The sequence below is a fragment of the Varanus komodoensis genome, unplaced genomic scaffold, assembly GCF_004798865.1.
Source record: "Varanus komodoensis strain SLA01 unplaced genomic scaffold, ASM479886v1 scaffold14_1, whole genome shotgun sequence".
In the NCBI taxonomy this organism is placed as follows: domain Eukaryota; kingdom Metazoa; phylum Chordata; class Lepidosauria; order Squamata; family Varanidae; genus Varanus; species Varanus komodoensis.
In genome coordinates this window covers 19,072,057-19,088,259 of record NW_025335438.1, presented here as the reverse complement: position 1 = coordinate 19,088,259, position 16,203 = coordinate 19,072,057, and the positions used below count along the sequence as shown (strand labels likewise).

General features: G+C 38.7%; 1 protein-coding gene across 1 annotated transcript in view; it reads left to right on the top strand.

Annotated features, from left to right (window-relative positions):
- Positions 1-16,203, top strand: part of SNTG1 (syntrophin gamma 1) — a 247,526-nt gene that overhangs the window by 182,567 nt on the left and 48,756 nt on the right. The window contains exons 14-15 of the mRNA XM_044424428.1: positions 8,299-8,415; positions 9,445-9,516. Coding sequence (XP_044280363.1) covers positions 8,299-8,415; positions 9,445-9,516 — 189 coding nt within the window. The remainder of the gene's footprint in view (positions 1-8,298; positions 8,416-9,444; positions 9,517-16,203) is intronic.

The following is a 16,203-nucleotide window of genomic DNA, read 5'->3' as shown; positions in this document are numbered from 1 at the left end:
CTATACATTTTGGAAGAATAGGAGAGTTGGGGCAGAAGTTCTGCGCCTATCTTATCAGGGCCATTTGTTTTAGGTGGCCATTTCCTTCTCTCAAAGCTTTCGTCATGTTAGTGTTGTTTTGCTACACTCCAGTCAAAATCAGCTTTCTGTTTAAGCACTTTAACTTACTCAGTTAAGTAGGGTCCTTTGTTACACTGTGATAATATATTGCATTTTGTGTGCGGTGTGTGGATGAAAGACTCTGAGAACCTGAAAGTCATATTGTTTTATATGCATACATACGCAACTCCTTCAATGCTTCCCTAAAGGGAGGTTAAGACAGACAGGGGTGAAGCTGCAAACGATCTTGAAACAGCTAGCTTTTCTTTCAAAGTCAAGAGCTACCATTCCATTCATCTTCTATCCTTAAATACTAACACTAGTTACTTTACATTCCGTGAATGCTAGACTCATCTGTCTTTCACATCATCTGTCTGAAATCATGAAACACAGTTTTGAAAGGGTCAATTCTGTACTTTTCAGGAAGAAAAATATTAGGGAAAATTAACTGCCTGAAGTTGCCAAAAATGTACCTAACTTTTCAAAAAGCTGGAAAGAATTCAGCATAACTTATGTTTGTTTGTGTTTTGGGGGGCGGGGGATGCTTAAATTTGTGCTGTCTCTATTCTGCTAGGCTGATACCTGTCTGGTAGAGGTGGTCCAGAAACTAGCCCCATCTTCCTAAATACAGAAGAGCACAACATGACTTCTTTAAGGATGTAGTGGAGGACTCTAGAGAGAGTAATAGAAATAAGATGTGTCTAAAATCCTAGAAAACTGCTTCCAGTCAGTGCAGACAATACTAAACAACACAGAACAATGGTCTGTCTTGATATAAGTGAGCTTTTATAAGTCACTTGTGATCTTGAAGAAATAGCTTTTTGTAAAGTTTTCAAATGCTGCCTCTAAAGCGAGTGTTCTGAAACTCAAAGTAAGCATCATGGTGAGTTTCTTAAAGTCAAGAGCAAGTCATTCCAAATGTAACAAAGGGTTGTTGGTTGTTTTTTCTTTCCTTCGTTGTAATGCCTGCCTCTCACACACTGTATTCACTTTTTCTCATTCTATTTCTTCTATTATGTCCTGGAATTCCCAATACTGTTTTTATAATAATTCAGGGGTAACTTCTAGCTTACTTGCAGATTATATTCTATGGGTGTACTATTATTGCAATTTCATTATCTGTGATGCTGGGCGTGGCTTCACTTGCAGAATATGGGCAACAGCCAATCCTTTGATGGAGATGAACAATTCAGGAAGAGAACCCATGGCTTGTTGATGGTTTGCGAACTGTAGATCGTTCATAGTTTGTTTTTGTTTTGTTTTTTTTTTAGAGCAGCAGGATCCAGATAACATAACTTCTCATGTTTCAGCAACAGTCATGCTTAAACAACAGCCCATAGTTAGCCCTTGATTTAGCCCTCCCGAGGATGTGGAATGGGCTTCCCTGGGAGATGGTTGAGGGCCCATCGGTGCGGGTGTTCAAGGATAGGCTGGACGTCCACATGGTGGGCATGTCGTGAGCGGAGCCGGCTGGTGCCGGAGGTCAGACTGGATGGCTCAGGAGGCACCTTCTGACTCACTCTGTTTTCTATGTTTCTATGATTTCTGATGCTCTCTGAACATAATAACCCAATAATGTATTTTTTGAGGGGGAGGGTAAGCAACTTTGCATTTATGTTACAAAGGAAAGCAGGAAGTTTAAAAAAAAATAAATAATGCATATAATCACAGGCCCAAAGGTTGATTTCAGAAAACAATTTCAACAGCTCAGATGGAGTTTGATACAAGCCAATAGTTTCATTGTCTTTTGAATCTTTGATACTTCCCATTTCATGCCATATAAGTCATCTGCCTAGTAACTTGGGCACCACTCTTTAAAATTCATTAGGCTGTTAGATTTATCACTGGAATGATCACATTTGTTCTTTCTTAAAGATAATGCAGTTTGCTCAAGGGCCTGAAACATTTGTAGACAGCCTCAGCAGAGCTTTTCTCCACAATTCTAGGTGTCTTTGGAAAAGTCAGCATTTCTTGGGCTCACATGGCAATTATATGAAGGAATGAAATGTGAAAATTGGGTATTTTAATTTCTACGCATAGTATGTGTGTGTGTGTATGCATGCATGTTATTTCAAAGTTTTAAAATGTAATTGCATTTCTTGATTATTATGTCTCTTCAATTACAGGCATTGATTTCTCTTTAAAAAAGATAAACTGATATACTGGACAGTATTATTATGTTGGCAGTTTTCTCTTACAGCAATGCATTATCAAGTTTGATTAATTGTGATGTTTGTGTTCTTAGAGGTTTTGTTTTCTTTTGTTTTATACAAGTTCAACAATGAAATATTTGAAGTGTTGTAAAAGAAGATGCATAATCAATGGATTGGGTTTTTATTTTCATTATTAATACAACTGCAACACTCTTATGATCTTATTGTCTATAAGGCAGATTCTCTATCCCTCCCTCCCTCCTTCCCAAGGTTATGTCCTACCTTTTACCTATCATGGAACTCAAGACAGCATACATAGAATACTCAAATGCTTTTCATTCAGATTTGCTTCAAGTTATAAGCAATCTGAAATTAGGAGTTCTAAGCATTATTTGGAAGCTGTGAAAGCAACAATAATTAATCTTTGTAAGCAGACAGTCTAAAATGCATCAGGAACCAAATATATTCCTGCAGCTGTTGTTCTTTGCTTTGCTTTAGTTTGATAATCTAGGAGCAGGTCTACAGTTACTGCTGAAGAAACAGTTGAAGGTGATATCTAGGGTCATAAATTGAGTTGGTTTATGGAATAGCTTTTGAAGTCAGAGTGTTGGCAGGGCAGCAAGAAATCAAGATCCAAGAATGCCCAAAGAGCCTAAATCATAGCAACAACATGACTTCTTAGAGACAAGGAGATAAGGGGAGATATTTAAATAAATCTCCCTTGATCCTTGGCTACTTTGAGGTGCCTGAGTATACATTAGTAACTTGCTGTTTGGGGTTGCCATTTAGCTGCCCAGATATTAGCCATGGCTGAAAGATATTTCCACAGGAATTCAAAAATCCAGAAGCCTTATCAAAAGCATGTTTTTATCCCCCACTGCACCAACACTAAGTTAATCCAAGTCTATTATATCTTCCATGCAGTCCTAGAGCAATTTGTCTTTCACAGCAAGGTGTGCATGTTTTAATAACATAGAGTATTTAGTGCGGCTTTTCAGGGGAAAATAAGCAGTGGTGTATGACACCATGATTCATAGTAAGTCCTTACTCCAAATGTGAAGGAAACTCTCATAGCAATGAATTTGTGGAGAACAGCTCTGTTGAGCCTGCCAACAAATGTTTCTAGGTCCTTCAGCAACTGCACCTTTCTGATGAAGGAAGCACAAATGTGCTTATTCCAGTGATAAATCTAATGGCCTAATGGAATTATAAAGGGATGTGCATAAGCTACTATGCAAACAAATCTTATGGCATGGAAATGGGAAATAGCAGTGATTCAATAGACAGTGAAAATACTGGTGGGCATCATACTAGAAATATATCAATTGCTATGGTTGCTACTATGTATTAAGAATGTCAGTGTTGGTCAAACACACAGCACTGTCATAACCAGCTGACCAATTTTATGCTTTCTAGTGGAATCATAATATTCTTTTAAATGTTACAAAGCAGTACAAACAAAAAGAGAAACCTTTTTTGCTCCAGATCTAATATATTTTACTGCATAGCTGCTTATATAAGTATTCTGCCACATTTTAAAGGGAGAATCATCAAACTCCAAAAGAATACAAATTGCTTGGTTCATGTTAGTTTTCTCAACAGTTTATCTGGTTCTGAAGTTTAACTTGTTCCAGAAACCATGATGAGATATAATGATTTGGTAACTGGTCAACTTTGAACTTGATAAGTGTTCAGGTGTATTTCTGGCAAGTTATTATCCCACTTTGTCACTCTTGGCCAAGGAATACCATTATGGGCATTTCACTTGAAGAATCAAGATGCATTGAAAGCCATGGCAATTTTGCCATCAGCTTGCAGATTGTACTCAATAAAGTATGACTTCCTTAATTAATTGTACTTTAAGGTAAAAATAATTTTACTTTAAGGTAAAAAAAACAATTTACTTCCACAGTAAACTGTTTGACAAACTGTCTTTACTGGGAGTGTTTTTATTTTGTCACAAAGGTGAAATTAAAAGAGTGAATTAGTTGCTAGTGCAAATGATATTATGTTTCCTTAATATACCCTGTAAAATCCTAAGACTCATGAAATAAATTTAAATAATGAAGCAAGGTAGCATTTGTTGGTAGCAGTCTGTCCCAGAGGAACAACTTTTATATGTACAGAATATTTTGTAGGCTTTGGATCCACTCCTTCTTCAAAAGTTGCTGACTCAGATTGTCTTTTTGCTAAGTGGAAGAAGAGGGAGAATTGGAATTCATGACTGAAATGCCAGAGATAAACCAGTCACTGAGAAACAGTTTCAAATTCAGGTGGAATTCTGAGAAGCAAATTAAAATCACTGGTGCAATTAATCTGGAATCAGGTTAAGGGACCAGACCAACTGAGAAAAGTTAGACATTCCCAGTGATTTGTCCAAAAACTGCATTATCTATCTTCAACCTGTCTTGGTAATTAATAGCCAGACAGTGCAGTTCCTTTAACACAAGTGTTAAGTAATACTGGTTGGGGATCCTTATGAGCATTCAAGGAACTGGAGCAATATCACTTCCAGTGTATCATTATGCATCAATCTATCCCAGGCTATGCATGATTAAGTCCCACTGATGTCCTGTAAATGCTTGCTTATATGTAGGTCCCACTCAGTAAGTATGTATAAGATTGCAGTCTTTGTCATGAACAACCATATTGTAATCACTGCTTTGGTGTTTTCTATTTCTTTCTCTCAATTCATTTGTCAATGAAAAAATAATGTGTTAAAAACATCATTGCCATAATTACTTTGAACAAGAAAGTACTTCAACTGAAAGATGTTGGCGAATTGGAAAGAATTCAGAAGACAGTTGCAAAGTGTCCAGTAGTAGTGAGACAAAGGATAGTTGCTGAAAGCAAGGATATCATGTGCCTTGCAAAACCCAGCTGAATGACTGGTGTGATTAGGGATATGTGATGATTCCAAAGTGGAAAGGTGAAAATGCAATGGATTATTATGATTCAGCCCTTTCCTAACACTGATTCACTGTAGTACAAGAGATGCCAATTTATGGACCTCCATCTCTAAGACAGGTGTTGTCCTCCCCCCCTCTCTCTCCCCGACCCCCCCACACCCAATCTTTTTATCCTATTAATGCAAATTTGTACCTGAAAAGCATGTGGTCTTCAAGCAGTTTGTATAAATCACACAACAGCTACATGTGCCCCAAGACATGAAAAATAGCACGATAACCACAGATTACATAAATTTACACAAAATGTGCAAATAGCAAGATTTGTGCAAATTTCCCTAACTGCAGCACATCTTAAAGATTGCAATACATGAAAATCAAATTTAAAAAACTACTTCTCATCAAATCTGCAGTGGTCAATCAGTTGGTCAAGCTCAGATGAGCAGGACTTCCCAATATCAGCATATCCCTAATTAAAGAATTAAAGCACAACGAAAGAGAGATGCAAAGATGTAAAATGAAATGTATTTAATATTTAAGTAATTGCACACATGTCTTTTGCAATATGACCCAGAGCCCAGACTGTACAGGGCAAGTGATCAAGACCATGGAGTACTTCGAAGGTATAGACAAGAAGTTGCAGCTTCCCTTTTCACTGAATAGCACAGATTTTTCAATTAAGAGATTACTTCTTATGCAGCATCCTGTGAGGTGTTCATTAGACTTGTATTTCCTTTAATAGTACTTTGGCTTTCAGGTAGTTGGGCAGACCAATTGCCAAGGTGGAAATTTTGTCCTAAGCTGCCACAAGACAAACAGCGGCAGGAACAGCAATGGAAGTAACTCTGTAGTGTCGTTTGCCCTGCTCCCTGGATCAAAAGATGTTCTCAGAGATGGCTGCTCATTTTGTTCTTCACCAGCTTGACTGACCAAGGAATGTTGGGAGTTTTAGGACTCTTTCAGCCAAAATATGCATGGAATTGCACCACTATGTTTTTTGCATCAATAATTTGCAGTTTGAAGCAAACATGGACTCTTTATGTTAATAAATCTTTAATAAATGAATAAAATCAATTGAATCCCCGCTCATGATATAGAGAGACAAGGGAACAATATCTTAAAGAATAATTGCTTTTCAATTCCATGGCTGCTTTAGTACTGAAGTAAAGTCCAGTATCAAACATCAGTGTGTCTATATGGAGCAAATAGTTTTATCTTGTTTGATGAATGACAGCATGCAAGCTTTATGAAATTATATCAAGTCTTTTAAGGGAGAAAATATGCCAAATGAATAACACATCTTATTAACAAATTAAATAACTCCAATTTTCAGTCATGTCTGGTTATTTTATTTATGGGATCTCAGACTCTCAAAGGCCCAAACATGAGCCATTATGAAAATCACCCTGTACTAGCAATAGGCAAGTATTTCAGCAGGAGAGGCAGCAGTTTCAGTAGGAAACTAGATGGTCTAGAAACAAACAAACAAGAAGTTCTGGTCTCAGTTTCTTCTGTGTAGATTATCCTCATCTGTTCTTCAATCCTACTCCTCTGTGAAAGAGATAAGTGAACACAGTACAATGTTAGTCAAGCCCATTCCAGCAAAGCTTTCATTAGCTGAAAATCTTCCCATAGTGAAGTGGTCAGTGCAATATCACCACCACTGCCCTTCCCCCTAGCCACAAAGCTACCTCAGGGCCATCATCTGTCTCATTCCATGTGTTGGGGGCAATATGGATGTGGCGGTGGAGTTCTGAACTTCCTCCAATGATGTTCCCTCAGTATGGAGTGTGAAGTTTCATTGAACTGATAGCCAGTTCATTCAAGGTGGCCATGAAGCAGGGTGTACAGCAGAGATAAGTCAGTTCAAAACTTCAGGGATTGGGGAAGTAGCCACTCCTAAGTTGCCACTAATTCAGTAGTGGCAAAATAGCCTTATTTTTCACTTTAAAACAAGGTGCATGGGGAGTGCACGTACACACGCACACACACAATCATGCTTCCAGAACACTTGCTGGGGGGGGGGGGGATGTAGTTATACATTAAAGCAAGGTTTGCACTCCCCATGGGACCTGCAGACTGGGACCATATGCAAACAGCATTTTATAAAAGGAAAAATTCTGACTTTCTATTACCCAGTAGGATAATACAACCCTAATCCTAAACCTATATATTCTAAGCCAGAGGATCAAATAGGATGGTATAGGAGATGGATTTTCTACAGATAACATAGTTCTGCTCCATCACTTATGCTAGTGCTAAGTAAGATCAAGATGAGGGGAGAACTATAGGTGCACATCACATTAGGTCTTAATCAGAGGCATTACTAAAACAAGACACTCTATTCTTCAGGTGCTCTATTGCCAGTGTATGGGAGGTCCAGATGTAGTGAAATTCCCTTCCCTTCCCTTCCCTTCCCTTCCCTTCCCTTCCCTTCCCTTCCCTTCCCTTCCCTTCCCTTCCAAAAAGAATCAGAAGCAAACAAAAAATGTTAAACCATACATTCCATGCTGAAATCAAGGTCTCAGTTTTATTCCTCACTAGGAGATAGCCATGCCCACAAGAGGCTGGGTTGAGCCCATAATAGGGTATTATGAATTGGCAGCTTTAAGAATTACACTGGAAAAACTGGTAAATCTCTCTCAAAACATAACAGCATCTTCTTGTAATAGTGCTAACACCTAAGGTTTGCATGACATGAGAAACATGTTGCTTGTTTGTGTATTTGTTTCAATGCCCTTTTCACTGAATATTTCATAGTAAAGAAAAATGTTCTTTCCTTTTAGGGAAAAATGAACATTTATTTCAAGCTGATCATGTTGCTCATGTTTTTATTTGATTTTATTAGTTGCAAACCTAGTTAATTAACAAATAGCTATAATTAGGCCTTATAATTAGGGAATTCTGTATATGATGAACCACAAGGAAGCCATATATGCTGTGCCATAGCTTTGTATGGGTCGCACACATGCACTGTTGAGGACATTCACAAGGTCTGATTATCCATGGAATTTTCAGTTGGCAATTGTATGAATGGACTATTAGAATATGATACAATTTCATAATGAATCTCCAGTGTATATCTTCTATTTATGAGGCTGGTGTGCAGAACTTGTCAAAACTGTTGGTTTTTCTGCCAGATAGTCTACATGGGCTGGACAGAAGAACGGGAACAAGATTCTCTTCAGGACCGAATGTATACACCAAAGTTTCTAGCACTAAGGGGTTCTTCGCTTTATAAATTTATAGCACCTCCAGTAAGTATCATTGCGATATAGTGTTTTCCCATTAAAATGTATATGCTTTTTATGGCATAATACACACATTTTATGGTAATCCTAGGCATTACATTCAGTTGTATACTAGGAAAGGCAACAATGCAAAATAATGGCTTACCACCATAAAACAGTTATGGGAAGAAAGGATCTGACCCTGTCCATTTGCAATATTGAGATTTCTTGGAATACTTAGAAATGTTTGGCTGTTTCCCAGCTATGCTTGAAGAAACTAGCAAGCCAGAAAACTTTTGCTACAGTTTTTGAGTTTTTAATTGCTATAAACATGAAAAAAAATACTAGTGCTTTCTCAAAGAGGATTTTTTTCCAAACAAAAATGTTTGATTGATTTTTTTTAAATGCAGTGTGCCATTCTGATTCCATTTGAACAACTAAAGAATGAGATATAAGACAAGCATTAGATTTTTTTTTTCTTCTACTGATGAAGGGGGATGGGCAGAAGGTGACTTGCCCACCCTCTTTTCCACCAATAGACCCTCTTAACTTTTGTGAGTGTCAAAGAATCCATCTGAATGGGGTAAAGAGGCTGCAATGGGATGAGGATTTGCTAAACATAATACAAGAGTTGCCTTTTCTAAATGGAACACTGTCCACTACTGATTGGGCATTCTGGCTTGGAGGCTCTGCCCTAACCACAAAAGCCATCATGATGTGTTTGGTTCCTAACATGATCAGCTTTTCCTGCAATGAGAATACAGATTTTTTAAAAATTGGATAGAGGCCTTTTTATTGAAGTTGCTCTGCAAAATATCCTCTTCCACTGATGCCACTTTATGCTAGTAGCATAAAAATAACAATAGTTGCAAGGTTGATCATCAGGTGTACAGAAATGCTTGGGAAAGAGCCACTTGATCTATAAAAGTATGAGACTGTTTCAGAAGTAATTGTGAAATGTCTGCCTATATTGTATATCAAAATATGCCATTACTTTTCAAAATATCTACTTGGGTGCTGAATCAATGCAATTATATTTTGTGCACTTTCACCAAGGTTACAACATGGGACTGGACTCGAGCTGAAAGAACGTTTTCTGTTTATGAGATCATGTACAAAATACTCAAGGTATGACATATAAATGTATCTCTCCAGTGAAAGGGACAATATTGTGTGTGTGTGTGTGTGCATGCATGTGCACATATTTGTAATCATCAGGCAGAACCCAGACCTTACCTGAAATGGTTCAAGTAAAATAACCCACCAAAGTAAGTTGGTGTGGATTAATGGTTTCTGTGAACAATCTTGCATCGAGATTTTATGTGGTCTGGGATTTAATTGAATGCAGAAGAAAAAGGGGAAAACCAAATATGAGATGGATAGATTCCATGAAGAAAGCTATAGCCTTGAGTTTAGAAGAGCTGACCAGGGGTATGAAGCTCACTAAATTTTGGTTGGCATTATTTGGCAACTTGACAGACATAATGAAAACAAAGAATTTAGCTCTAGAATTTTGTATTGAGTGCATTCTGTAAAATAGGAGGTATTTTAAAACATGCATTAGATAACTTTCTTTTGTTGTTGTTAGTTGCAAAGTCATGTCCGACCCATTGTGATCCCATGGATAACATTCCTCCAGGCCTTCCTGTCCTCCACCATCCCCAGAGTCCACTGAAGCTCATACCAGCTGCTTCAGTGACTCCATCTAGCCACCTCATTCTCTGCCATCCCCTTCTTCTTTTGCCCTCTATTGTTCCCAGCATTAGGATCTTCGCCAGTGAGCCTTTCCTTCTCATTAGATGGTCAAAGTATTTCAGTTTCAACTTTCTTTTAGTACTGAACAATTATTTCACAAACTTCTTATACATTTGAGATGAGAAGGATTTTCAGTGCAAAGAGCCTGATTTCCAAACAATACTGAACTATTACATCTCTCAAGGCCAGTGTTAGTACTGACAGCTTACAGTAGTACCTTGCACTTTGCACAAATATGCTTTTCCATCAGGAAGCAAGGAATCAACATTGTATGCCCAAAGAACCCCAAATGCATCTTCATTCTAGGATGTTGTCATAAATTAAAATGGCAGCCCAGAACATCCATTTTAACTTCACACAATGTTGCAGAGAAGCATTCATCAGAGGTGTGCTGAGCAATTGTGGGGAATTTAAGTGATGGCTCCAAGCTGCTCTGGCACTCATCAGAGCATCACTGCTACCCACCCACTACTGTCAACTAAACCCACCAGAGCAAATGGGGGAGGGTGTACTAATGCAAGGAGTGCCCACTAGAAAGCACTATCATGCTTGGTAATGGTTATCCAAAGATGATGCATTAGATTCTTACTCCATTTTATTTAAGGTATTTCTGAAGATCAGTGGAATGTTACTTAATGATTCTACCGCTTCAGTGGACCTGTGGGTATCCCATATTTCAGTGCATTTTTCTAGAAAGCCTAATGTCATATCCCCACATTTGTAATCTCAATAAATTATAACCCCATGGACAACAGCCCTCCAGGCCTTCCTGTCCTCCACCATCCCCCAGAGTCCACTTAAGCTCACACTGACTGCTTAAGTGACTCCATCTAGCTACCTCATCCTCTGCCGTCCCCTTCTTCTTTTGCCATTCACTGTTCCCAGCATTAGGCTCTTCCCCAGGGAGTCCTTCCTTCTCATTAGGTGGCCAAAATATTTGAGTTCCATCTTCAGTATCTGGCCTTCTAAAGAGCAGTCAGGGTCGATCTCCTCTAAGACTCACTGGTTTGATCTCCTTGCAGGCCATCAGAATATAAATTCAGTTTTAAATCTGTTCTTTCTGCTCTTTATATTCCATTAACAATATTCAAAAGTGTTGTGCTGTTGGTCAAAGAGTTTTTTTAAAGTATCAACTGTGAAAATGATATTTGATTTGTATGGTTTTGATTTTCTTTTGCCATCTGTGCTTTTAAATTTTATGGAAGCTTAATAAGCTAAGGTTTACCATATTATAATGTATTTTAAATGTACTAACTGAAATGCCAAGCAGCAAATGAATAATAGCAAATAATTTTAAAGGGAGATGTTATAAAATGTATTCTGTCTGTGTGTGTGCGTGTCTGCGCACACACACATAACAACAGCATTTCACAATGCATTACTTCTAGGATTATATATGCAGAAATGTCTATTTGGCTAATGTTTTTCATCAGGAACTGAACTGAATGTTGTCATTTGCCCAACATTACTATACTGTGGCATCTGGTGATAGCAAAATAAATTCAGCTTTATCACAACATTATGGTAACAAATGAATAGTACTGATATCTGCAGGAAGTGTTTGCCAGTTATACTAAATCTGAAACTGCTAATTTGTCATTAAGCTAGGAAGCAATTTTTCAGCACCATAGTCCTTTCAATCTTAATTTAATATTTTCTCCTGGGAATCAGTGTTGTAGCAGCATCTAGTAACTGTCATTTATGCTTGATAAGGCCCTGAGCCTGGATGTGCTCTGTGCATAAGTAATTCTTATCACACTAATAGTTGGACTCAAGGCAATGATTAGTACCAACCCAGTCTCTCTGCATCATGTGCATTTATTGTAGAAGACATAGGCATCCTTTTATTCTAGATTTGCTTCCATGTTCCTCCCTCTGGCATTTTCTTTCCCTGTACTTTTGTGCTTTCCAATTTCTCCTTTTCATTCTCACCCCTCTCCCTCATTTAGCACTCTCTCTCTTTTCGATCTCCAATGGCTCCCCTTAGCAATAGTCGTTTAAGCAACAGTCAACAATTACTAATGCCAATACCTCTCTGCTTAACTGAACACAGTAATAGAACTTCTATAAAGGCAAATTTCACACCAATTGGTTGAGGAGGGAAAAGGGACATGAAGCAATAACAATTCTCTTCTGAAGCTTGCCTACCATCAGACAATAGGAAGAGAGCTTTCAGTAATGTCTACAGGGCTGTGTTATGCTACAGAATCATTACAAAATCATTAGCATTGAGTGTATAGATAGCTGCATTGTGTTGATACTGAGAATATGCTAACAGCCCCTTGTGCTGCCAGTCATGTGCTTCATGCTATAAAATAAGGAAATGAAGCCACAGAACAAACTCAGGCTGTCCCTAGGCTCCTACAGTTGCATCTAAAAGGGTCAAGAAGCTGAATTCTTCTTTAGGCAGGGTCTCACTTCATGATTTTTCATCACGCTTGCATAGAATCACTGAATTCCCAGAATGAACCTAGAAGGTTGAAGACAGAGTTCACATATTTTACAGCTGAATGCCACCAGAGAATTCAGTGTCCTAAAATACCACTTTTTCCTGAAGGAAAACAAAAACAAAGGCAAATCCCCAGGCCTCTGACCAATATAATTGTGAGACAGGCTTAAAAATGCATGGGCAAGACCTGGTGGAATCAGGATTTCAGTTCCTTTATTACTTCATTGCTTTATTCCTTCCTCCAAAACAAGTATCTGAGGTCATGGTCTAGGGGCACATGATACAACAGCCTTGTTGCAGTTAATCAGATTAGGTCTGGTCAGGACCTGACTGGGAATTCCATGTTTGTCATCTAATGCTCCATAGTGGTAGAAAGGCAGTTGGGTTTTGTTTTGTTGTGTCCTGTTGTGTTTTTTCTGCTGACATCAGTCTCTAAGACAGGATAACAGTTTGCACATTTTAAGTACTAAGGACATTTATACAAATCACATTATTTTACTTATTTTGCACAAATTGGCACCTGAAAAGCAGGTGGTCCATGCATGATATGAGGGCCAAATACTCTTTGCATATTAATCAGTGCTAATTGGGTAATTTTACATAAATTTCCTTAGCAAGTGTAAAGTAAAGCAAGTTTAGGCAAAAAAATTCCAGGCTCAAGCATAGGCCAATGGGATCTGAGCTAACAGTGAAGTTTTATCAGTGCTAAAGAAAGGGCTTCTTTGTTTGTGGTGAACAACTCAATGAAAATGTTGACCCAATGCACAGTTGCTATGAAAGAGGCAAACTTCATGTTAGGCATAATTAGGAAAGAAATTGCTAAACTTGCCAAGCTCATACTTAACTTAGACAAATCTTTGGTGTGACCTTACTTGGAATATTGTGTGCAGTTCTGGTTGAAAAAAAGACATTGCTTAGCTGGAGAAAGAGCAGAGAAAGATGACTAAAATGATTAAGGCATTGGAGCAACTCCCCTGTAGGGAACAGTGAAAACAAGTGGGATTGTTTAGCTTAGAAATTAAGGCATGTAAACAGACATGCTGGAGGTGTTTAAAATTATGCATGATGTAGAGAAAGTTTGAAAGGGAAACCTTTTTTTCCTTCTTCCGTAATACTAGAACCTGGAGTCACCCCATGAAGCTGATTGGTGGGAGATTCAGGACAGAGAATAGAAACAATATCTACACAGTGCATAGTTAAACTATAGAATTCCTGTACCAATTCACTACTGAAAGTAGTGATGACCACCAATGTGAAAGGCTTAAAAGGGTATTCAGATGGCTTCATGGAGGAGAAGGCTATCAATTGCTACAACTTGTTGGCTATGTGCAACTTCCATTATCATCCAGCTTCCATCCCTGTGTACCCAAGATGCTGGGCATGTGCTTAGACATATGGAACTCTTGTATCCATGCTGCTTGAGAGATACTGTAAGCAGCTGTTTTGCCACCATGCAAACAGAATGCTGGACTGGATGGATCATTGACCTAATGCAGCATGACTTGTCTGTCTGTCTGTCTGTCTGACTTATTTATCTATTTTTATATTGTGAAATTACAACATGACTTAGAAACTGGAGTCTGTGAATTGATTCAAAAACATTGTAGGGCTAGCACAGGAATCCAGAGGGCCAAATCATGAAAATCCACCAGATTTTCATCTTCCCCCTCCCCACCACATCAGGTACCTCAAAAATCCATATAGGTTAAGGGTTAGGGTTAGAGCTGAAAGCAATAAAATAAAATTTAATATGAACAAATGCCATGTCATTTGGAAAAAGAAACCAAATGCATAAATACAAGATGGAGAATACTTGACTCAGGAATACTACAAATGAGAAAGACCTTGGAATGGTTGTAAACAACAAGCTAAATATTAGCCAACAATGTGATATATTTGCTAAAATGCTACTTGGGGATGCATTGGAAGAAATATTTCTTCCAAATTGTGAGAAGTACTAGTTCCCCTATACTCAGCGATAGTCCAACCTCATTTAGAATAGCATTTCCACTTCTGGGCACCTAAGAAATGCAGAAAAATTGGAAAGAGTTCAGAGCAGGGCAACAAATCCCTATGAGGAGAAATGGACAGAACTGGACCTGTTTAGCCTAGAAAACAAGTCTGGGGGAAGATATGATAGCACTCTACAAGTACCTGAAAGGCTGTCAGTAAGAGGAAGGACAAAATCTCTTCTTGCTCATCCCTGATTGTGGGACACAGAATTATGAACTCAAGTTGCAGCAAACAGATTCAGGCTTTGTTGTTGTTAGATGTGAAGTCATGTCTGACCCATCGCAACCCCATGGACAACATTCCTCCAGGCCTTCCTGTCCTCCACCATCCCCCGGAGTCCACTTAAGCTCACGCCGACTGCTTCAGTGACTCTATCTAGCCACCTCATTCTCTGCCGTCCCCTTCTTCTTTTGCCATCTATTGTTCCCAGCATTAGTCTCTTCTCCAGTAAGTCTTTCCTTCTCATTAGATAGCCAAAGTATTTGAGTTTCATCTTCAGGATCTGGCCTTCTAAAGAGCAGTCAGGGTTGATCTCCTCTAAGACTGACTGGTTTGATCTGCTTGCAGTCCAAGGGACTTGCAGGAGTCTCTTCCAGCACCACAATTCAAAGGCCTCGATTCTTTGGCACTCAGCCTTCCTTATGGTCCAGCTTTCACAGCCATACAGTGCAACAGGCTAGACAGCAGGAAAATTGTCCTGTCAGAGCAATACGACAGTGGAACCAGTTGCCTAGAAAAGTTATGGGGTCTCCCACATTAGAGGTATTCAGGATGAAATTGGATGATCATCTGAGTGGGATGGTGTAACTTGGAGTTCTGCACCACAGAAGCATAGTATAATGGAGTTGGAAGGGGCCAAAAGACCATCAGGTCCAACCTCCTGTTGTTGCAGTTCACCGGTTTGCACCATTCCAGGAAGGGGTTGGATCTGATAGCCTTATTGGCCCCTTCCAACTTTCTTATTATATAATTCTATGAATCTGTAGGGGTGTTTCCAGACCAGATTTTTATTTTGCCATTGACCTGCAGTCTATGAAGGATACAGATGAAGCTGTGATCCACTTGTAATCAAACTGTATTTCCACACCTGGATTTGTCTTTTTTCTAACCACGCTCCCCCCAAAAGATAAATCCCAGATAAAAAGAAGAAAAGCAGAATAACCATGTAAACGTTCAACCACTGTGGACTGGAAAATATGTGACTGAGGCACAGTATGAGGAACTGTTCCTAGGTGAGATAAATTGTGTGCCTGGGATGCTCCTGCTTCATCCCTTTCTGTTGCAGTGTGATTTCAACACCTGCAAAACAAAGCCCTTTTCCTTCCCGCAGGCTCTTCTGAGCTTTCAAACCAGGGAAGAGATCCCATTGTACACAGCAGCATTGTATAAACTCAAAGTGTAAGGTTGCAAACCTATCTCTGATGTTTATTTCTTTAATTAAGAAAAACCTGAAATGTCACTGCATGGGAACAGACACACTTTCTGCAAGACTTGTGCAATAAAAAAAATATGTTTTGCTTCTTTGAAAAGAGTGTCGTAAACTGACACACATCATGCCAATTTCATTGGCAAGAGAAAAGCAAGCAACAGATACACAG